The sequence below is a fragment of the Callorhinus ursinus genome, unplaced genomic scaffold, assembly GCF_003265705.2.
Source record: "Callorhinus ursinus isolate GAN/ISIS: 27379988/994484 unplaced genomic scaffold, GSC_fseal_2.0 scaffold61, whole genome shotgun sequence".
Classification (NCBI taxonomy): domain Eukaryota; kingdom Metazoa; phylum Chordata; class Mammalia; order Carnivora; family Otariidae; genus Callorhinus; species Callorhinus ursinus.
Window position 1 is genome coordinate 1,732,478 of NW_027397123.1, and position 23,576 is coordinate 1,756,053.

At 53.1% G+C, this 23,576-nt stretch overlaps 1 protein-coding gene across 7 annotated transcripts in view; it reads right to left on the bottom strand.

The window, feature by feature from the left end:
* The window catches only part of SIPA1L3 (signal induced proliferation associated 1 like 3), a 222,508-nt gene that overhangs the window by 22,263 nt on the left and 176,669 nt on the right, over window positions 1-23,576 (bottom strand). For all 7 annotated transcript variants that reach the window (XR_012375996.1, XM_025854293.2, XM_025854295.2 and 4 more), the window contains 4 exons: window positions 20,978-21,102; window positions 15,754-15,872; window positions 13,669-14,096; window positions 570-791 (listed from right to left, as the gene is read on the bottom strand). Coding sequence is in view for 6 of the 7 variants with exons in the window: in XM_025854293.2 (XP_025710078.1) it covers window positions 570-791; window positions 13,669-14,096; window positions 15,754-15,872; window positions 20,978-21,102 (894 nt within the window). In the remaining variant the exon portion in view is untranslated. The remainder of the gene's footprint in view (window positions 1-569; window positions 792-13,668; window positions 14,097-15,753; window positions 15,873-20,977; window positions 21,103-23,576) is intronic.

Genomic DNA, 23,576 nt, shown 5'->3' on the forward strand with positions numbered 1-23,576 from the left:
CCTTGTGCCTCTGTGCTGACAACACCCCAACTGCCCTCTCTAGCCTGACCTCTCCCCTCAGCTCCAGACTCTGGATCCGACCGCCTCCTTCATGGCTTCTGTGCCTCGTGAACGCAACCCACCCGGGACTGAGCTCAGGGGCTCTTCCCCAACCAAGCCTGCTCCTCACTCAGTCCCCATCTCAGCTCAAGGCCAGCCTGCCCTTCCGGTTATGGGACCTGGGGTGTTCTTCAACCTCGCCCTTCCGCGCAGCCCACATTTGGTCTGCCAGCCAACCCCCGCTGCTCCCGCTTAAGCACATCCATCCTCAAGGCATCCCCCCACCTCCTCGGCCTCCATGCTGCTCCGCCTCCCCCAAACCCCATCTCCAGCACAGCAGCTCCTTGGAGGCCGTGCCTCTCAGGCCGCCAAGGGACGCTCTGCCCCCCCAACTAAGGGTGTTCTGTCCACAGCTGTACCCAAAGCACCCTGCCGAATGAGCCAGTGAGGGGTCACCATCCCCCGCCCCCCGCGCCCAGAGACGCCTGGCTGGGCTCCCGCAGCACCTTGCTGGGGGTCTGAGCACTTACTTCTTTGGGTCAGTGAAGGGGAGCGGCCGTGGTGGGGGCTCGTCTGTCGTCTTCCACCCCCCGGGGTGCTTACTGTGTGCAGGCTGCTTGGAGAAGAAGGACTTGGGGACAGAGGCGGAGAGCTGGAAGGGGCTGGACTGCGCCAGCTGTGAGGGTCGAGGAGTCTCTGTGCTGGCAGTTTTGTAAACCTGAGCGGGGTAGCCAGCCCGCGAGCTCACGTCACTGCAGAGTAAAAACAGGAGAAACAAACAGTTGAATCCATTCCCCGTTTCCCCAAAGTGATCCATTTAAATTTACTCTTGGGAAACAACAAAGTTCCTTCACACAAGAGAGATACAAATACACGGCCCCCAGTCCCACCCCAGGAATGCCCTCTATGCCTCTGTGCGAATCTGCATGAGTCACCACCTGTGGGTGGATGCACCCTGAGATTCCCTATCTCCTGGGCACAGCCTACGTAGCTGAAGGTGGGGGTCCTACCTGCCCGTCTCTAGAGAGAGCCATGGTTTACAATTTGCTCGCTCTCTCGCTCGCTTACACTTTTCCCTCTCCCTTTCTCTGTCTCCCTTCTCCTATGCATTACAAATATACACCTGCATACAATCAGGGAGGTAGAAACTTTTTTGGCGGGGGGAGGAGGAGAATTGTATGTTTATATAACTGGGATCACATTAATATATTGTTCTGTAAGTTTTTTTCTTTCCTTAAAATATAGCTTGCCAAAGAGTCCTTTCATTCAAATACTTTTCTGGAGTACCTGCTATACATCGGACAACGTTCCTGCTGATCTAATCTAAAACCACAGCTCATTATCCCAAATGCTTGATTCCCATGGAATTCGTGCTACAATGAACCTCATGCTGCTAACCAGAACCCAACGGTTGGGGACCCAGCTGTTTACTCCCCTAGACAAAGTGACTTTTTGAAACTTTTAAATAAAATTCCAATTCCACTTCAAGTGAGAGGCATTTAATGAGAAAATTGATGCCTTTGGGGTTTAAGTCAATAAATGCTTTTTGACGGTCAATTTAACAATATGAAGGGGTGGGACTTTTGACTATGATCAAATGAGGAGACCGGCAGATCCTCTCCCCTGAAGCACAAGATTGACAAAACAACCATTTCGGCACTCTGGCAATTGACCAAGGGCATACGACAATCTGAGAGTCATCTATGCTCGAAAAGCCGCTGCACATCAGATGAGAAAAGAGGGAATCTGTGGCATTTTGGCTGGGGCTCCTGCCATCCTCCTGCCCAGCTCAATGCCTAAGGACCTTCTGCCGTACCAAAATCTTTGGGACAGCATCAAGCATACAGACATGTGTACACCGAGAGTTTTGGAAGAAGAGGAGAGAAAAGGGCAGAAGAACGATTTAAAGAAACAATGGCTGAAAACGCCCCATATTTGGTGACAAAAATTTATCTACACAGCTAAGAAGCTACCCAAGCCCTAAGCATGGTAAATACAAAGACATTCATATCCAGAAAAACAGCTCAAAGTCAAAGAGTGAGATAAAAACCTCGAGAACCTCAAGAGAAAAAGGATTCATCACATACAGAGAAGCATCAATATAATTAACTGCTGACTTCGTATTCGAAACAATGGTATAGAATATTTACAAAGTACAGAAAGAAACAAACCATCAGCCAAGAATTCTGTATCCAGCAAAACTATATCCTTCACATATGAAGGTAAAATAAAAATATTCCCCGATAAACAGATGGAGAAATTGATTGCCTGCTCATCTGCCTGGTAAATTAATAAAAATAGAAAGTCCTCAGGCTGAAAGACAATGACTCCAGGGGCACCGGGCTGGCTTAGTCCATGGAGAGTGCGATGCTTGATCTCAGGTTGCAGGTTCAAGCCCCACACTGGGTGTAGATATTACTTAAAAATAAAATCTTTTTAATTTTTTCTTAAATTTTATTTTTTTAAAGGATTTTATTTATTTGACAGAGAGAGACACAGTGAGAGAGGGAACAGAAGCAGGGGGAGTGGGAGAGGGAGAAGCAGGCTTCCCGCTGAGCAGGGAGCCCGATGTTGGGCTCGATCTCAGGACCCTGGGATCATGACCTGAGCCGAAGGCAGATGCTTAACGACTGAGCCACCCGGGCGCCACCAAAATAAAATCTTTTCTAATAAAGATTTTACTTATTTACTTGAGAGACAGAGGAAGCTGAAGCGGGGAGGGGAGGAGAGGCAGTGGGAGAGGGAGAAGCAGACTCCCGGATGAGCAGGGAGCCAGGACCCCTGGGATCATGACCTGAGCTGAAGGCAGCCGCTTAACCAACTGAGACACCCAGGCGCCCCTAAAAATAAAATCTTAAAAAAGAAGAAAGAAGAAAATGACTCCAGATGGTGACCTGAATCCATACGGAGACATGAAAGGTCCAAGATGGTAAATCTGTGGGTTAGAATAAGACTATAGATTTATGTTTTCTTATTTCTTCTCTAATTTCCTTAAAGACATAAGATTGTAAAAGGCACTAAGAACAGCACTATATTCTTCGGCTTATAAACATATATGAATGTAATAAAATGACAAAAAATAGCACAAAGGATGGGGAAGGGAATGTGGCTATACTGAAATAAGTTTCTTTCTTTAAAATTTAAAAAAAAAATTCTTTTTGAGAGGTGGGGGAGGGGGCAGAGGGAGACAAAGAAACCCAAGCAGGCTTCACGCTCACAGCAGGGAGCCCAAAGCAGGGCCTGATCTCATGATCCTGAGCTAGAATCAAGAGTTGGATGCTTAACCAACTGAGGGCCCCAGGCGCCTCGGGACAAGTTTCTATATTTTATTGGAATTAGGTTACTAGATCTAAATTACACTGTTAAGACACATATTATAATAACTAAAAAAAAAAATATGGTCAAAAAATCAAGAGGAATCCAAACAGTACACTAAATTTATTTAACACAAAAGGTGGCAGTAAAGGAAGAACAGAGCAGGGCCCTGGGTGACTCAGTTGGGTAAGCGTCTGATTCTTGATTTTGGCTCAGGTCATGACCTCAGGGTCATGAGATTGAGCCCTGTGTCATGCTCAGCATGGAATCTGCTTGAGGTTCTCTCTCTCCCTTTGCCCCTCCCCCTGCTCTCACTTTCTCTCTCAAATCTTTTTTTTTTTTTTTAAAGATTTTATTTATTTGAGAGAGAGAATGAGAGAGACAGAGAGCATGAAAGGGGGTAGGGTCAGAGGGAGAAGCAGACTCCCCTGGGACTCCAGGATCATGACCTGAGCCAAAGGCAGTTGCTTAACCAACTGAGCCACCCAGGGGCCCTCAAATAAAATCTTAAAAAAAAAAAGGAAGAACACAGCAAGAAAGAGAGTAACCATATGGCAAATAGTAAAATGGGGAATGTAAATTCAATTGTTATCAACGATCTCTCTAAATGTGAATGTTTCAACACCTGATGTGAAAGACAGAAGACTGTCAGACTGGATTAAAAGAAGCAAGCTCTGACTAGATATGCTTTCTAAGATTTAGCAACATCTATTAATGGGGCCACGGTTACAAACTGGTGGGGGGGATGCCCAAGGAGCCAGGGAGCATATAACACCAGGAATGGACCTCTGGGTGATCAGGAGGCCTCCCCAGGGAGGCAACGGCACCTGAGCAGAGAACTGAAGGATGAGTAGCATGTCTAACATCTGACCTCCCAGAAATCCGTGCCACAGAAAAGCCTGCACAAGTATTTGTGGGCACATACAAGGATGGTTACCGCACTGCTGTGTGTAATCAGGTAAGTTAGGGGCGCCTGGCTGGTTTGGTAGGAGGAGTATGTGACTCGATCTCAGGGCAGTGGGTTTGAGTCCCATGTTGGCTGTAGAGATTATTTAAGACAATAAAAACTAAAAAAAAAAAAAAAAAAAGAAAAGAAAAGAAAGTAAGTTAGACCTGGCCTGGGTGTCTTTTAACAGGGGATTAATAGAGGTTCCAAGCACATCCTGATGACCAAAAATGATGCAGCCAGTTCGGGGCGCCTGGATGGCTAGTTGGTTAAACGACTACCTTCAGCTCAGGTCATGATCCCAGGGTCCTGGGATGGGGCCCCGCACCTCTCTGGCAGGCTCCGTGCAGTGTTCAGCAGGGAGTCTACTTCTCCCTCTCCCTCTGCCCGTCCCCTGGTTCGCGCACTCTCTTTCTCACTCTCTCTCAATTAAATAAAATCTTTAAAAAAACCGAAACGTAAAACAAAACAAATGATGCAGCCACTTCAAAGAATGAGGTAGGTTTCTTATAAACAAGGACAGATGTCTGAGTGGAAACAGGCAGGGAAACAAGGCATGACTCTGCTCTTTCTTTTTATATATGCACATGGAGTGCAGGATTGTTTTCTTTTTTTGTTTTGTCTTTCTTACAACCGTAGTTTGCTTCCTTCCCCAACTGTGGATCACTAAACCATTTTACTGGCTCTTGACCATTATTAAGGGGAGAAAAAACCCCCAAGCCTGACGGATAGGAATAAAAAACATCGGTGTACAGGATGTGAGGTAAGTAAGGATAAGCATTTTGTGAAACTTCATTCTGGATGTCCATGCGGGGTTGTGACGTAAAGTGCTTTCCCCGTTCTGGGTAATGGTCAAAAATGCTTGAACGAACTGGGCTGGTGCAGGTCTGGAGGAAAATCTCTGGGGGAGTGTGCACAAACTGGTTATCTCTGGAGGGAGTAATGAGGGGAACGTGGGCAGAATACGAGTCAAATGAAATCATCCCGGTGGCACAGCGTAAAAAGGCAGCGCTGCCTGACACCTTGGTCTCCCCGCTTGAGGCAACCGAGACTCACCCTTTCTTCAGCAGACAGCCTGGGCACACACAGCACACGGGCGTGAGAGGGAGTGTGTATGGTTCCCACAGTTTTTTTTTTTTTTTTAAAGATTTTATTTATTTATTTGAGAGACAGCGCACAAGCAGGGGGAGCAGCAGGGGGGGAGGAAGAAGCAGGCTCCCCAGAGAGCAGGGAGCGGGGGATGCAGGTGGGGCTTAATCCCGGACCACCCCGCCCCCATCATGACCTGAGCCAAAGGCAGATGCTTAACAGACTGAGCCACCCAGGCGCCCCTCCCGCTTTTCTTTGTAAAATAAATGGCCACGTATGATAAGCTTGCTGCGCACCCTGCTTTCACCTTAATATATTCCGTAGATCTGTCCATGTCAGTCCACACAAGCTCCCCTCTCTTTAATGGCCACAGGGGGTCCACTCTATGAATCTATCGCTAGTGATTTTAACCTTTTTACATTTCTCTACTTGGCCATCAGACACGTTCGTTCAGCTTTCGTGAGCTGAAAAAACAAGAGATGATTAAAGAAGGGGAAAAGACAAACGCCCTTTGCCTCTACCAGCAGGCTCCATCCACTGCCTCCTTGGAGATGGGCTGGACCCTCCTCAGGCGCTGCCTCGGACACTGTGGGTGTCGGCCTAATCCCCCCTCAACTTGTAAACAGAGGCTGATTTTACTCATCCCTTGCTTGAGGGAGGTGACCTGACACCACCCAGGCCTGGGGGCAAGTCCTGACTGGGTGAGGCCACTTGCTGGGAGGGGTATGGGTGAGTCTGTAACCTATTTCTGGCTGGTGAGACGTCAGGGAGTGTGTCTATGGGTTGGCTGCTGGGTGATTTCCGGGGAAGCTTTCTTCGCTAACAAAAAACACTTGCAGAGAACATCACCTTCTCCTCCACTGGACACCATGACTCCCTGGGTGAATGACTGCCACCTTGAGATGGAGGGGAGCCAGCCTGTAGGCCGATGGAGGCAGGACACAAAACAGAGAAAGATCTTAGGTCTTTGAGTCAATACATTACCCAGTCCTGGGGCCCTCCCTAACTTGGCACTTCGTTCTGTGAGAGAACAGACTTGCTTCAGCTGACTGGGCTTTTCTGTTACTTGTAGCCAAAGGCATGCCCAGGACTGTGTCCCTATCTTCAACTTCTCCAAGACTCAGGAGTAGATGGTCCTTTGCGCACAGTATGGCCTCAACACAGAACGATCCCCCGGAATATGCTGTCTTTCGACCCAGCCCTGAAGTGGGCGCCCCTTCCCACACATCCGTGGACGATGAGCCCGGGTGCCCAGTCCGGGGTGGAGTTTTTAACCGCACCTATTTATCCCTTTCTGAAGCACTGACATGGACAGGTGCCTTCCCTGGGCCTCAGCCAGGACTTGAAAAACAAGGCAGCACCGTGCAGTGGACGAGAACGCGGGCTGCAGCGCTCACCTGATCCTGGGGTTCCAACCCCAGCTCTGAGCGACACACTGCGACCTTAGCTCGGCTCCCTTCCCCTCAGCAAGCCTGTCCCCTCTTCTGAGAAACGAGAAACAAGGGACCAGCAGCACCACCACCGCCTGAGGTCACGTGTGCAAAGTTGCGACCGGATGTGGTGTGCCTGCACTCCCATCTGCACCCAGAGAGGTGATGCGCTTATCTGTGTTGTCTCAGGGAACACTTCAGATTCTGTGTGAGGAAAAGGTTTTGTGGCTTCCGAAAAAGGCTGAAAAAACCATGGGCTGGCTGGAGAAGCCAGATCTGCATGCACACGTGCAATACTCCAGTCCTGGTGGGTGGCCCCGGGTGGGTGACAAGCCTTTAGGAGGTAGGGACGGCGCTGGCTACGCGGAGCCCATGAGCATGGCCGGACCCTGCACTAAAGCATCTTCCAGGCGTCCCCTCATTAATCGTCCTGGCAAGCCCACGGGGCAGGAGCTACCACCAGCCCCAGGTTTTGAGTGGGGAAACTGAGGCCCGGGGAGATGAAGTAACTTGCCTCAAATGATGCAGCTGGTAAGGGATGGAGCCAGGATGCAAGCCTAGTCTGGCTCAAGAGACCCTCCTTTTAACCACGAGCCTGTACTTTCAAGGACAACGGCAGTCACGATAAATATGTGATAAGTGCAAACGAAACCTAGCAGCAGGGGGATATTTTTGGACCCAGCGCCGTCTCAGGCCCCGTGCGAAGTACTTTAAATGCATGATGTTGGTTCATTCTGGCAGCCAGAGACCACAGATCCTATTATTAACCCCATCTTACAGATGAGAAAATTGAGCCTCAGAGAAACTAAGGAGGCTTGTCGGAGATCACAGGTTGGGACAGCTGTGGAGCTGTGATCTGGACACTGGCAGTCTGAGGCCAGAGTCCTGGAAATTACACTGCTCACCCCCGTACCCCTCACTGCTTGGCCTTAACTGCTGGACCAACCTTGCCCTCTCGGCCTGGTAGTCTGGCATGGCCTTGAGAGTTGAACCAGTCCCTGCCTGTGGCTGGAGTTATGCTCCAGGGTAAGATATGGGGTCAAACTGATGCAGAATCCAATCAGTGCTCATCACCTCCACCCCATGCCCCCCATCACAGCAGCAGCCTCCTCCTGCCCACCCCCCACCAAACACAGCCAGAGGGAGGCTGTGAACACCTGAGTCGGATCACAGCCCTCTTCTGCCCAGGACTCTCTGTGGCTCCGCCTTACTCAGGGTAGAGTCAGAGTCCTCCCCTCTGCCCAGGAGGCCCCATGCCACCTGGCCTGCCCCCTCTGCCCTCAGCTCCTCCCACTCACCAGGCTCCAGCCGTGGGGAAGCTCCTTCCAGCTAGAAACATTTTGGCCTTGGGGCCTTTGCATTGCTCCCCACTTTCCTTGAGAGGGCTTGGGCTCCACGCCCAGGCTGTGACTCTCCCAGTGGGTCTCTGTCATGCGTGACCCCGGTGGATCCGGAGGCCCTCGCATTGCCTTTAAGGGTCGTGTCCCCAGAATGGTATCCCGGGGACTCCCTCCCAGCCCAGCCTGGGGAAGCAAATCCACGTGCTTCCTGCCTGGCCGTGGCAGCTCCCCGTGGAGCCGAGGGCCTCTGAGTGCCCCTTCACAGCTCTGACAAATTGCTCTGGAAACCCAGGGAGCTTTGGAACGTGTGCTGCCTCGGGAGAGGGCAGGGGGCCAGGTGCCTGCCCGCCTGGGATCACTCGGCCCACTGCGGTGCCCACAGCGGGTGCTGACGCCTGGCCATGTGCCTGGAAGCCAGGCTCCCATGACGAACGTCTGGGGAGAGCGTCTGTGAAGTCCCTGCAATCATCGATGGGCACAAGCTGCTACAGGCTCCCGTGGCAGGGCTGCAGCGCAAGGAGGGAGGGGGCGGGTGTCTCCTTGTCCGGGCCTGGCCTGGCCCACCCGTCTCCTGGCAGTCCCCAAGTTTTGAGGCCGAACTCAATTCCTTCCATCCTTCAAACTGTCCCGAGTAATCTTCCCCACGCCCCCAGAGTCATCTTTTTCAAACATTAAGTCAGATCACGCATTTGCACTCCTCCCATGGCTCCCAACGTCCCTCAGAGCCAAGCCAAAGCCCAGCGGCTGACCGTGGTCGGTAAGCCTCCCAGAACGGGACTCTGGCCTACCCTGCAAAACCGACCTCCTGCCACTCTCCCCCCTTTGCCCTGTCTGCTCCCCCCTCTCTGGCCACCTGACCATTTCTTGAGCGCTGCAAATGAGTTCATCTTCAGGGTCTTGGCATTTGCTGTTTCCTCTGCTCGGGTCAATCCCTTACCAACTCCTCCGAGAGGCCTTCCTGGCTCTCCGTCCTGTTGGGTTTTTCTGCCCAGACCTTATCAGCCCCCGGCATAGTGAGATCACGTGGTTGCTCAGCTGTCAGTCTGTCTTGCTCTCTCTCCGGGAGAATGTCAGCTCCACAAGAGAAACACCTCTGTTCCCTGCCACGTCACCATGTTTGGAAGTCGCCGGCACACAGTGGGTGCTTTAGTGGTAAGAATAACCTTCCTCTCGGGCTGGGCCTGCCCCACTCTCCTCTTCTTAAGAAGCTTACCACTCCCTGTCTGCAGCAGCCTCCCAACTCTCAGCTCACTGGCACCATCCCGGACCTGTCCCTCCCTATGTCCTAGCAAAGCCACTTGCTGACACTGTCACAGCTGCTCTGTCCTCTGGTCCAGGTCCCTTCCTTCTCACTCATCTCAGCCTCAGCCCCGTCCCTGACGCTCTGCCTCCAGTCCCATCTCCAGCATCATCTTTCAAAACATAAATCTGCCTCTACTATCATTGCTGCTGAAACCTTTGTTTGCTGCCCATAGCTCTGAGGATGGAATCCAAATTCTGTAATGTGGCTGACAGGGCCTTGCGTGGTTTGGCTCCTCCCAAAAAACCTACCATCAGCTGCCCCCTCAGCTTCTACCCTTGAGCCAAGGAGCCTGTGGTTTAGTGACCTGATGGCATCCACCCTCCTTTCCACCTCAGGGCCTTTGCACATGCTGCTCCCTTTCATAGGGACACCCTTTCCACATCCCATCTTTCCTTTCTCTCTCTCTCTCTCTCTCTCTTTAAAAGATTTATTTATTATTTTAGAGAGTGAGGAGGGGCAGAGGGAGAGGGAGAGAATCTCAAGCAGACTCCCCTCTGAGCACAGAGCCTGATGCAGGGCTAGATCTCACCACTCTGAGATCATGACCTTAGCTGAAATCAAGAGTCGGATGCTTAACTGAGCCACTCAGGTGCCCCTTTCTCTCTCTCTTTTTAATTGCACACAGCTCATATATAGCAAAGTGCACAAAACATATACATATAACTTAAGAAATAGTCACAAAGCAAAGACCACATAACTGTATCCTGGGTCAAGAATATATCATCAGCCCCTCAGAAACCACTCACCTGCTCCCTCCTCCTTGTTGCTTTTATCTTCGGCAGAAATGACCCCACCTCACAGAAACTCCCTTTGCCCCTCAGGTTATAGGTCAGACTTTCCCTCTAGCCCTGCCCCACATCCGCCCTCAGACCCCAGTGGGTCTTCTCTCCCCAGGCCTTCCCCTAGCACAATCCAGTCATTACTTTTATCGTTCTATGCCTGCTGTCTCCGTGGTATCTGGTCAGTCAGGACAGCAGGGGCCCTGCGTGCCTGCGGCACCCAGCAGGGGGCTGGGCACACACGGGGCACTTGTTGTGCGAACAAACACGGGGGGCTCCATTACAAAGTACTGGGGAAGTAGAGCCAAGGGCAGCTATGGAGTGTGCATGCCTGCCCTCGAGGAGCCGAGGCTGGGCAGCAGGCTGTCACTGCAGCTCAGCCCAAACAAGCAGACTGACAGCAGTGGGTGCACAAGGCCGGTGGGCGGCCTGGGGCCTTGACAGTGGAGGCGTGCGTGGGCCTCTCGGGGCGCAGGTGCCGAGCAACCGTCGGGGAACTTGGTTCCCCTGCAGAGATGGTAAGGTCATGGGAGGGCCAGCAGAGTGGGGCCCACAGTGGGACTGGCACATCTTCTCTGTCTGGGACACTCTACCCTCCTGTTCTAGGAAAGCCCCTTCCACAATGGGGTCTGGCCCCTCCTTTAGGCTCCCACATCCCAGGTGCTTCCCTCACCCGGGCACTGCCCACTACAGGCTTCCACTGTCTGGGGAAGGGTTTGTCTCCCCTGTTGGACTTTGAGCCCTGAGAGGGCAGGCCTGGGGCTGTCTCAAGTCACTGTTGTGTCCCCAGCACTGCCTGTGATAGGCATGGCCCTAGAGAAACATTCTGATTTAGTTCGTTTTAGAACAATCCCCTGTGATTTCAATGACAGCAAGCTCAGGCTCTACTGCCCACTACTGTGCTAAGGGCCCTACAAACAGCTCATTCAGTCTTCACGTTATCCTCAGGAGGTAGAGGCATGCAATGCATCCCCCATTTTATAGACAAGGAAACTGAGGCCCAGAGAAGTTCAGTCATTTGCCCAAGGCCACACAGCCAAGGCAAGGCAGAGGGAGGGCTTGAACCCTGGTGGAGGTCCATCCTCTCATCTACCAGGCAGATGTTTCTTTAAATCAACTCGTTTCATTTTCTTTAGCTTGTCCAAGACCCTATCTGTAAAAGCAGGGAATGGGTGGGGAACACTTTCCTAACACTCATTAAAGCAAGCATATGTCCATTTAAAAGAACACATTTTCCTCCGGTACCACCCAAATCACCTCGAGCACCCCATTTTGGGAAATGCTGTTCCACACTAGAGTCTGGTTGCCTAGGAGAAAACTTCGGGAAGCAGCTTAATGAGTAGATAAGAATGATTTGCAATTAGCATCAATTGTCTGTATGCAAATCAACGCTCCCAACCACAGGCCCCTCTTTTGTAGTGGGCTCCTCTCCCATTTTATTCCCTTCATTTCTGGGTTCAGCAAATCCTTCTCTCAGACACAGGGTAATTTTATACCCACCCCCTGGCTTCAGCCACAGTCTACTCCCCAGCGCTGCTGCCTTTATATCACAGATTTCAAAACCCTACAGTTTGCTCAGATTCACTTACACGGTCCCATGTCCAGCACAGGGACTAGGAGAGCTGAAACCTGGGACCCCCGTGGCACCCAGGACTCTCCTGGTGCAGAGTCCTTCTGGGTGGGCGCACTTTGACATTTGTCTCAGTGATGGCCTGTCGTCTGTCTCCCTCAACGGATACGGGCGAGGAGAGGGGCTGGGGGACTCGTCTGCATTTGCTCAGTATCTCTCCCCAGTTCCCACCCCAGCGTCTGTGACCTAACAGATCCCTAAGAAATATCTGTGAGTGAAACAAATGGGTAAATGAATGGACGAAGGAGGTGATCAAAAGTCTGAGAGTTTAGACTGTGTGGGGAGGTGGGCTGAGCCAGGAGCTAAGTAAGCTCACTGGGACTCGCACCCTCTCCGTCTTCACCCTTTAGGGACCCCTGACTCAGGGAGGTTGGGGACCAGGGTGGGGGGGCACTCTCAAACACGGTGGTTTCCAAATCTGTCAGAGAACCACTGCTAAGTCATGAGATCATTTAAGAAGGTATTGAGATGTATTCACGGTCTCAACAGACGAGACTACATCAGAGCGCTTCACACACAGGCTAAGTACTGTTTGGAGCATTTTTGAGTCGCCTTTTAAAAAACAGCTATTTCTGCAGAGACACAGACAAAGGCCACTGTAGGTTGTGGTCAAGGCCTGAGGCCCCTGCCTGGGGGCAGGAGTCCTGTGTGGAGAGAGGCCGTAGGTCTGAGGACTGGCAAAGGCATCAGGAAACCAAAGGAGAGGAGGATCCCCTGTATCAGGGTCCTGGGCTGGCCCCTCCGGGGTCTGCACCAGGGACGGCAGCACCGTAATCCCTGCCTGGGACCACAGACCTCGAGAGGACACACATACCAGAACCACATGAGCCCTGTGAGCGCAGAAGCATTTTCCCACCTCCCTGCGTTCTTCTGGGAGATGGTTCGCGGCTTTCATCTGATGCTCAAAGCGTACGTGGTCCAGGCCCCAGACTGATGGCTCATCAATGCCAGTTCCTTCTCACTTACTTCCCTGCCTACCTGGCCACCAGTGGTTCTCAAAGCATGGTCCCCGGACCAGCAGCATCACCATCTACCAGGAACTTAACAAAATGCATATTCTCAGGCCCCGCTCTTACCTACTGAATCAGAAACTCCGAGCGGGATCCTACAGTCTATGCTCTATGGCCCTCCAGGGGCTGGAAGGCTAACCTGTGATCTTTCAGACCTCCTCGCGACACCGCTTGCTCAAAGGGCTCTGGGAAAGCTTTTGCTTTCTCCAGAGAAAGGGAGCTACAAGAAGCAATCTTCCTCTGTTCTCTAGCTCCATGCCCCCCACAGGCACCACGGCCATGTCAGACGAGGAAGCCGCAGCCAGTATGATAAGAATGGTGACACAGGAAGACCCGGGGTCCAGGCCTTGAGGCCCTCCCTGAGCTGCTGTCCTAGCCTGGCTCTGCCCTCTGGGAAACCTCTCTTTGTTTAAGCCACTGTGGGTCAGATGTCCTGTTACCATCAGCAAAATGCACTCCTAACACATTCAGTTACCCTCAGAAAGCATAAAACCACTAGTCTCAAGCAAAGAGAGAAGGAAAGAGAGACAGAGGGTCAGAGCGAACCACAGACAGATGAAGCAGACAGCCAGGGGTTTCTTTCCTTCCACGCAGGGTACCTCAGGGCTGAACGATGGGCAGTAGTGGGTGGTCCACGAGCCTCCCGACTTCGGAAGTAAACTAGTGTGTAAGCACATCCATCTGTGAGCCTGTATCTATGGAGGGGAACCCCACTGTCAGGACTGCGGGGGGATGCAGACGGTGGTCAGAGCTCCCCGAAGGACTTGGGTAAGGAGCAGTGGCTTACCTAGGCTGCCTGGGCGGGTCGCGGCTCCCCCCTGCCAGGCCCGTTGGGGTGCTGGAGCCTGAGGAGTACAACTTCGGGCGGTAGCCCTTGGTCTGGCCAGCAATTGCAGGGGCCGGCGAGACCTCCCGCCGTCTGTCTGCATGGTGGGACCGCCCGGCGGCCTCCCGTCCGCCCCCACAGAGGCCCATGCTTCCCGGGGGCTTGTGCGGCTTGGCCTGCCGAGGCACCTTGGCCAGGGACACGCAGCTGGGGCTGGAGGTGTAGAGGGTGGTGTCGATGCCACTGTCGCTGGAGCCACCCTTGGAGAGGGGGTCTTGCTCTGGCTCCAGGGGGTCCAGGGGGTCCAACCAGCGGTCGTCGCTGTGGTTGCTGGATGCGTTGCTGGAGAGGGTGTTGCTGCTGGAGTGACTGGAGTACGGAGGCTCCCCCTGGAAGGCGAGACAAGTGTGTCATCCTAGACTCCATAGCCGGGGCATGGACCTCCCCTCCCGGTGTCCTCTCCACACCTAAGCTCTGGCTCCCTCACTTCTTGGCCATGGTAACTTGGGTGAGTGATATAGCTCTCCCGTGCCTCAGTTTCCACATCTGTAAAGCTGGATGGGTGATAACCCCGCCTCATGGGGCTGCTCAGAGGGATACACAACCTTACACGTGCAAGGTGCCGCCCATAGCGGAAGCTCAACGCATACAGAGCTGTGCTCCTGGCCTTCCCTCCCGGATCCGCTTCTTCCCCGCCTCAGTAAAGCCACCTCCATCCTGTCAGCCGCCCCATGAGAGAGTCCTGGAGTCACCCTGGGCCCTGCTTCTGCTCTCACACTGATGTCCAGCCCCACAGCAAATCCAGTGGTCTGCACCTTCAAAGGGGACCCAGGACCTGCCACTTCTGGTCCTCCACGGCTCCAGCCTGGGCCTGTCCACCACCAACCACCTCCCACTGCACCACGGCAACAACCTCCCCCTGGTCCTCCGGCTCCCAGTTTGTTCCCTATATGCAGCCAGAGGGAGGCTGTGAACATTTCATGCACCATTTCACGTCCCTTCCCTGCTTAGAACCTTCCTGCGGTTCATCTCACTCGCGGGAAAAGCCAGAGTCCTCCCTGAGGCTCTGTGCAGTCTGGCCCCATGTTCTGGCCTCTAACTTCATCTGCCTGCTCCCGCCTGATCATTCTGCTGCAGCCCAACAGGCCTCCTTGCTGTCCTCTGCGTGGGTCAGGCCTACCCCCACCTCAGGGCTTTGGCACTTGCTGCTCTTTCCTCCTGGAAGGCTCTCCCCTCAGGTGTGTTCATGGACTGCCCCCTACTTCACTCAGGGCTTCAGTCCCCTCCCCAGAGGCCCCCACTGACCACCTCACCCTAAAGGAGCAGCGCCTGATGCTCTCTTCCCTGAACTGGACTTTGGTTTTCTTTCACAGCAAAGACCAGTTCCTGGTGTTACAGAACGTGTGTGTTCATCTGCTTCCTGCTTGGTGCCCCCATTGGGATGTCAGCTTTGTGAGCACAGGGGCTCATCTGTCCCCTCCACCACTGTGGTCCCAGGGCCTGGCACGTGGTAAGTGCCCATCAAACTCCTGCTGAATGAAGGGATGCAGAGAGACTGCCGAGTGCTCACCAAAACCACCTCCTTTTCCTGGGCACACCAGACTACGTTTCCCAGTCTCCCCTGCACTGTGGTGTGGCCACATGATAGAGTTTTCATACGCAATGGCCAATGTGATAGAAGTGGAAATGATTTATGCCATTTCCAGGCCTGGGCCATAGAGGCTTCCCAGCCCATTCTCTCTTGCTTCCACCCCAATCAGCTGGAAAGAGGCGGGGACCTAGCAGAGGGCTCTGAGGCCCTAAGGGACAGCGAGCCTGGGTTCCAGAATCACCATGTGGAAAGAGGCTCACTGGCTGGTTCCAGACCAAGCAGTTATAGCCCCTCTGCTAGAGGGGAGGAGGCGAAGGTGGAGGACGTGCTCACGTGTGGCTTTCAGAGGCCCACACCCTGATGGAACTGGCCAGCCCACAGCTGTCAGGGAGGCGAGGCAGCCGGCTCCTGAGGCCCTGGATCCCCAGGATTAGGCAGGCGGGGCCAAGACTCACTTTGGAATGCCTGTTGGGGGAATCTGTGCCTGCCGCGTCCTGCCTGGAGGCGTGCTTGCTCCCGCTGCTTCCAGCCATGGCTGAGAGCCGGGCCTGGGCGGGCACATGCCACAAAGGCTCTGCAGGAAGACAGGAGACACATCAGTGGTTAGAGGTGACGCAGGCCTGGCCCAAGTCCACCTGAGGAATCTGGCCCTAAAAATGGTCCCACCCCTCTGCTCAGCTCACACAGGACCATGACCCCATCAACTTATGTCTTGGGGTAGAACAACACTCAGTAATATTTACTAGGCACTTCGTATGTGCCAGACATTATCCTAGTGCTTTACATGGGTTAATTCGTTGAAGCCTTAGGACCCCTCCATCGTCACCCCCAGAGAAGGTTGAGCACATTTTCATCCTTACTGGCCATTTGAATTTTCTATTTTGTAAATTACCTGTTCATTTCCTTTTCCTGTTTTTCCATGGGATTGATGTCTTTTATCTTATCGGCGAGTTGCGTTCTTTATGTACACAAGGTAGCAATCCTTTGCTGGCTAAAGGTGCTAACTTATTTTATTAAACCAAAATGGAATCACACACAGCCTTTTCCTACAATGTCACTTTTCACTTTATGTTATACTCACACTTGCTTTTTACTTTATAGCATCATAGTACATCATCACATAACTGAACATAAAGTTACCTTGTTTTGAACAGCTGTATAGCATTCCATCATGTGAATGGATGTCACTTTTTAAACCAGCTTCCTACTGATGGACATTTAGGTTACTTTTAATTCTTCCTTACGACAATGTTTGCGTGGCTTTCCCTCTACGTGCAGCCTTGAGCAAGCGTGGGATTGTGTTGGGACAGAACTCCAGAAGTGGAGTTGCTGTTGGAACCAGGTAGGATAGGTTTAAAATTGGGACAGCTGGTGTGGGTGTAAATGAGTCTACATTTCCAGGTAGTCAATGTGCTTCAACTCAGCAACTGACCTTAAAAAAAAAAAAAAATGTACAGCTCCAGGGGAGGACTAGTTAATATCTACCAAACACAAATGCACTGACAGAGGACAGAGGACTGGAACCCTGGTGGTATAACCCCAGGACCCACACTTTTGATCACTGCTGTATTGAAATTAATGATAATAAAGATGACTATTAAGCACATGACCTGTGTTAGGTAATATCAGAACTGCTTTGCACACATTACCTTGCCAAGTCCTCCCAATGATACTGCGAGGTGGGTATTACACGACTTCCAAAAGATGAAGAATGTCAAGACTCAGAGAGGTTAAGTATCTGGTCCAACGTCACACAGAAAGGGCCTCAGACTTGTGCTGTCCACCTCTGCACCCTCTCTCTCTGTGTTTCCCCAACAGGGACAACACTAACAACAGTGGAGAGTATGTGTTTGCAAAACAGGAATCATCATTCTCTTAATGATGGGCTGGGTCCTGTGCTGAGAGGGCTGGGCAGGGGTGATCTCACAGGACCTTCATACTACGCAAGAAGGAGAGACAGGATGTCCACCGCAGAGGAGGGACCTGAAGCTGGGACAAATGAGGTCACCACCGAGGTCATGTGGCTGACTCTGAACTTCCCACAGGGCCTGTTGGAGCCGTTCAAGACCATAGGCTGCTGCCTCCAGGGCAGCCCCAGTACACTGTGGGTCCCTGTTCCTGCCAGGGAAGGTTCCTGCTTTGGGTGCACTGGGCGGGGCACTCAGGGCCACCGCAGAGAACAGCCTGGTTGGCACAGTCAAGGGTGTCCTGTCCATGTGGTGGTGGGGAGGCTGCCCACTTCGTCTACCTATTCTACCTCCAGAGAGCCTCCCACGGGCCCGGCAGGTACTGGTTTCCTGGGAGGTGGCCAGATCATTCTGGAGACCACGTTTCTACAGAAAGCCAAGCCTGCAGCAGCCGCATCCACCCTCAACTACCACCTGTAACATTGGTGACTCCCATCTTTCCATCTCTGGCCAGACCTCTCCTGACTTCAGACTTGTATACGTGGCTGCCTCCCAACGCCCCCTGCTGAACAAGGCCAAAGCCAACTCCTTATCTCCCCCCAAATCTGCATTGATCACTGTCTCTCCTACTCAATCCATGTGGCTCCACAGTATCACCCTTGCCTCCTGTCTCCCATATCCACATAGAGGATCAGGAAATTCTGTCAACTCTACCTTCCAACGACCGTATTTAGAACCTGCCCATCTCCCTCACCTGCATCCCTGCCCTACAAGAATCTGTAGCCAGAAGGCCCCTGTAAACACCTGAGTCAGGTCCCATCCCTCCTCTGCTCAGAAGGATCGAGCTCCTGTCCCACTTTGAGCAAAGGACAAAGTGCCCCCACAGGCTCTGGCCCCATCACCTCCCTGACTTCAGCCTCCGCCACCTCTCCAGCGGCCTCCTTACCGCTCCTCCTACACACAGCTGCTACCTCAGTATACTTGACTATTCTCTTTCCCCGGAAAGAGACTCCTTCGCATTTTTCCAGCCTCGCCTGAAATGTGATTTGCTCAGAGATTCCCCCGAAACCTGTTCATCTCTCTCAGCACTGTGTTATAGTTTCCACTTGTTACTCAGCCTTCATGGTGCTCATTTATCACTGTATGCCGGTCTGTTGTCCATCTCTCCAGCAGCCTGTCGGCTTCAAGAAGGCAGGGAACGTCACTATCTGGCTCCCACTGTGTGTCCTGGTGTTTACCATTAGCGACATGTCAAATGAATGGAGGGATGAAGGGCCAGATTCCTTTCCTCCTGGGCTGCCCCAGGGTCCTCGGCTCTGCCCTTCGCAGGCCCCGATACTGAGCCCTTCACTGGTTCTCTGGACCAGCCCCTGGTGACCTCTTGGCTCGCCTGCTGGAATGATCTCCCTTGTCATGCGACAGACGTGCATTTGGCTGCTCGGGGCAGCTGGTGACTCAGGGGCCACCTTCCCAACCTGGGTGTTCTGAAGCTTGAGAAATGCTCACGCCCGGCAGGTGAGGGGCTGGGGGTGGTGTCTGTGGACGCTGGGGGCTGAGGGGTTCTAGCAGCCAACAGGTCTTGGTTCCATCTCAATCATGCCTCTCACCAGCAGGGACCTCGGACCAGTGACAACCTTCCTGGGCCTCATCTTCCTCATTTCTAAAACGGGGCCGTAAAAAGTGCCCACTCTGTCACATTTCTGAGATGATTAAATAAGAGGGCATGGGGAGTATCTAGTACAGCACCGGGCATGTAACACGTGCGCAGAATCATACTGCTGGTCCCAGGATTACTATCATCTGATCTGGGCGATTCTCCACGTCTGTCATGGTGTCTGATTCTCCCCACCGTGAACTACCTTGTCTCTGTGTCTTGAGCAAATTCTAGGCTTCAGGACGATTTCTAAACAGATTGCCCTGATTTCTTTGGGGGGGGGGTGCTGGGTTAAGTCAACTTGTAACAGAGTCCCAAGGAAGTAAGGGGGAACCAAGCTTGAGGAAAGGAGAGAGAAGGGAAGGACAATGGGGAGTTTCCGTGACACCCTATTTGGGTGAACACTGGAAAAATGTCCTCCCCGTTTTACACTTTGGTGTCATGAGATCTCCAAACAACGCTTTTCTTTTTCTGTACGGGGCGGGAAGAGATGCAGATCTGTGTGTGTTGCAGCAGAGAGCGCAGAGGGCGGGCAGGGGCAGGCAGGGCTGTGCAGAGGAGGGAAGCCAGCCATGTCTGGAGGCCCCAGGGGCAGCAGAAGGGAGAGCGAGGTCGGGAGGGTGACCTGCTTGCCCGAAGTTCAACCATTTTCCCTGGTTTAAGGGAACCATGGGGGTTGGGGTGCCAAGGAATTCCCAGGCCACTAATCCTGGGACATGCAAGCTCTTCCCTGCCCCACTGTGCCTGAGGGAGCTGGTGACATGCTGACGTGGTCATTCCCTGGAGCTGCCTGGAAATTCTTGAACATCTAAAAGGACAGCTCCATGTCTCCCTCCTCCAAATGTCAATGCTCTCTGACACTTCATTTGTTTTCTTTCTTTTGAACCCACCCAAACATCTAGTAGTTCTCAGGCTTCGGAGGGGCTACAAGTTTGTTGTGTGAAATTATATGTCAAATATTCATCTAAGTGTACATGCTCGTGATTAATCATCATACAGAGAATAAACAGAGGAGAAGATGCTCAGTCTCATCAGGCACCAGAAAAATGCACATTAAAACTGCAAGGCGATGCCACTAGGCGCTCACTTCTAGAATGACCGAAGTGAAACGGTGGGTGAGGACACGGGGCAACTAGAGTGCTCCTCTGTCACTGGCAGGAGTGTGACATGGTTTGTCACCCAGGGAAAAGGTGTGGCAGCTTCTTACAAAGTTCAACACGCGACCCAGCCATTCCATTCCCAGGCAGACACGCTACCGAAGTGTGAGCGTGTGCTCAGCACAGGAAGGTACGAGAATATTCCCAACAGCACTATTCTAAGCCATCCCTAACTGGAAACTACCCAAATATCCATCAACGCCAGAACGGAGTAATACATCGTGGGTCATTCATACAGTGCAATATGCCTCAGAAACTGCACTGCTCCGTACGACCATGTGGCTGATGCTCAAGAGGGCGATCCTGAGCAACAGAAGCCAGACACGCACACATGATGCGTGTAGCGCGCAGGGGTCTGCTTCGTATACATCAAATGCAGGACGAGGCAGAACTAAGTCTGGCTGTGAGAAGCAGGGCAGGGGGGCCTCTGGGGGCGCTGACTGGCAGGAGCCCAGGGGGATTCTAGAGGCTGGCCGTGTTTGGCCTCTCACCCCGGGTGTGGGGCGTGGGGCATTCACTCCGTGATAGGTTGTCACTCCAGACACTCAGGATCTGGGCTCTGCCCTCGGCATCGGCTGTACATCCACAGCAGTGGGAAGAGAGCACCGGAGGGGTTATGTAAGGAAAAGCCTCAGAACACAGTCGGTTCTGCTCCCCTGACGGCATAGCTTTTGGTCCATTTTCAGCTGTTTCCCCGGGAGGTCGCCACCCCCACATCACACATCTGGACGCTGGCTCTCGAGGGAGTGCCATCTGCTGATGCCCTGTCTGGATGGAGGAGGATCAGGCTAACTGGTCCCTGCTGCTCTCTTGGGTGACCTCCCTCATCTCGTGTGTGGCTCCAACAGCTTCCTTTTGGGTTCTACCCATCGCCGACAGGAGGAGATGTGTCACCTGGCGGATTAGAAGAGCTCCTGTGGGGCAAGGCGGGCGGGCACAGCCGGCCTTGGGGAGGCCCTACCTGGCTTCTGACGCTCCATGGTGCTCTCCTGGCTGGTCAGGCCGCCCGAGGAGGAGTCGCTGGACATCCCATCGTGGCTGAAGTGGGGATCAAAAGACAGCAGTGGGTGTGGGGCGGCTGCATACCTGCAGGGGAGTGGGAGGCAAGCACAGGGTGAGGGGCTGGTGTGACAAAAACCACCTGAGTCGGAGACTTGCTCACTGGTGGGTTTTAAATACACTGGAGGCTTCGCGAGGAGGGGAAGCTAGATGAGTAATCTTGGAAACGTGCTATTAGCGGAGGGTCAGGAATGAGTCTTGCCTGGGAAGCACGCCAGGGAGTGCAGGGCCATGCAGGGTCCTCCAGGGAAGGCGGGGCAGAAGCCACTAGGGCGGAGGCCCTACCCATAGGTTCCTCAGGGGTCTTGTTTTTTGGCCGTGAAACGGGGTGAGCTATTGTTAGCAGCCCCACTTTCCAGGCCTGTCTCAGGGCTAAAGCAACTGTAGGTACAGGGGGCCTGGCCTCTTTCTCAGCCAGGGACAGTCCCTTCCTCGCCCTGAGCTGCAGTTTCCCTCAACTGTCAAGAGGCGATCGCAGTAGGCCTTTCCTCAAAAGACCGACTGATGTCCTGTGTCCCCCACGCATGGCCTGAGGCTGACGCACACACAGCTGTGACAACGTGCCAACAGGCCAGAACTCTGTGCCTGTCCCCCTGTGGGAGGAAGGAGCTGCAGGAGAGAAGCTATATGCTCAGGCTCCAGAATGAGGCAGAGCGGGCCTCAAAGCCCAGTGCCATCCCTCACTAGCTCTGTGACCTTGGTCAGGCGAGTGCTCGTTAGTCTGAGCTGCAGTTTCCCCATCTGAAAAATGGGATAATGACATTTTCTACTTCACAGGGTTGCAGGGTGGATGAAATACCAAAGTTATCTCCTGGACAGAGATTCTCCTGGAGGCTGGCTCTGTACACTCGCAGGGAGGGCTGAGATGTAGGGAAGGAAACGGCAGAAGGCTTTTCCTGTGGCCTCACGTCCTAGGGGCACTGGGTTCTACACCCTGCAGTGAATCCTTAGGGCGCCTCCAATGTCCATTCCGCCTCAGATCAGAGCCAGTCATGACTGCAACCCTTCTCCCCGCCTGGGGTTGGTTCAGGACAAAGGACACAATTCTGGCTAATGTGACGTGAAAGGATGTGAGAGTTATAAAGACTCTCAGAAAACACGGCTGGCCCTCCCCTTGGCAAGCGCACAGCAGGACTGGGGTCTGGGCCTGGTCTTGTCAATGAGCTGTGAAGGAAGTGACCCCGGCAGCCGGGGTCCCCAGGGGTCCCCTGCCAACCAGCAGTGGAGCTGTAGTGTGGGTGCGAGATACACCTTGGCTGATTGAAGTCACTGACATTTTTGGGTGTTTGTGACCGACACGGGGGAAGTGTGCTGAGGAGGGCTTCTGGGAAAAGTCTCCCGGTTCCTCAGAGACATGACGAGGAAGGATGGCTGCTCTCCTTCACCTAGGTATTGCTGGGTCCAGACAGAACACCACGAGCTGTTGTCGCCCTCCTGCTACCAGCCTAAGGATGAGACTGACGCTGAGGGCAGAAGACAAGAGGTGGGAGGGACGGGGGCCTTGACACTGTGGCCGAAATGCTGGATTCACCCTGCCCGGAGCCTGACCTACTTTTTTTTTTTTTTTTTTTTAAAGATTTTATTTATTTATTTGACGGGGAGAGGGAGACACAGCGAGAGAGGGAACACAAGCAGGGGGAGTGGGAGAGGGAGAAGCAGGCTTCCTGCAGAGCAGGGAGCCCGATGCGGGACTCGATCCCAGGACCCAGAGATCAAGACCTGAGCGGAAGGCAGACGCTTAACCGACTGAGCCACCCAGGCGCCCCGAGCCTGACCTCCTCCTGAGACTCCTTTTCTGTGGGAGAACACATTCCTACAGTGTTTGAGCCAGCCCAATTTCAGTTACTTGCAGCCAGAAGCGCCCCACTGACACAGGCCCCGTACTTGGGAAGACTTAATTGAGTCCCCATTAATAGAGCTGATTTTGTGATTTCCCCATTTGGTTCCTTTTGTCTATACTTGCAACACCAGGGTCGTCCGGCCAGCCTAAAGCCACAGCTATTTCTGGAAAGACTAACTCTGAACCCCTAGGCTTCACCACCTCCCGGGCAGCAGAGGGGTTGCTCCGGAGGAGAAACTCTGTTTCTACCCATCTGCCAAGAGAACACATATTCTCCCCACCTGCCCAAACCCTGACCTCTAATTCCTCCAGGGAAGGAAGACAGGGCCGAAACAAGAAAAAGCAAACAATCTGCAATACTGACTTATCGGTCAGCCAACTGCGTGGTATAATGCGGCTCCACCACGGCGGGAAACTGAAGTGTTGACGTGTTTATTCCATTTTCTCAAGATGTCTGTATCAAATCCCGAGTGCTGAAGGACAACGTCAGTGGCCGCTGGGGTCAGCCAGAGGAAAGAGAAAGGTCTGAGTGGAGGCTCCCGCAGTCTCTACTCCCTGCTTCTGCCTCGGTAACGGAACCCCGGCCGTATCCGGGGCCGCAATGTAACTGGTTAACAGACTGCATTTCCAGGCTGTCTTGCAGTTCTGGCCAATGAGATGA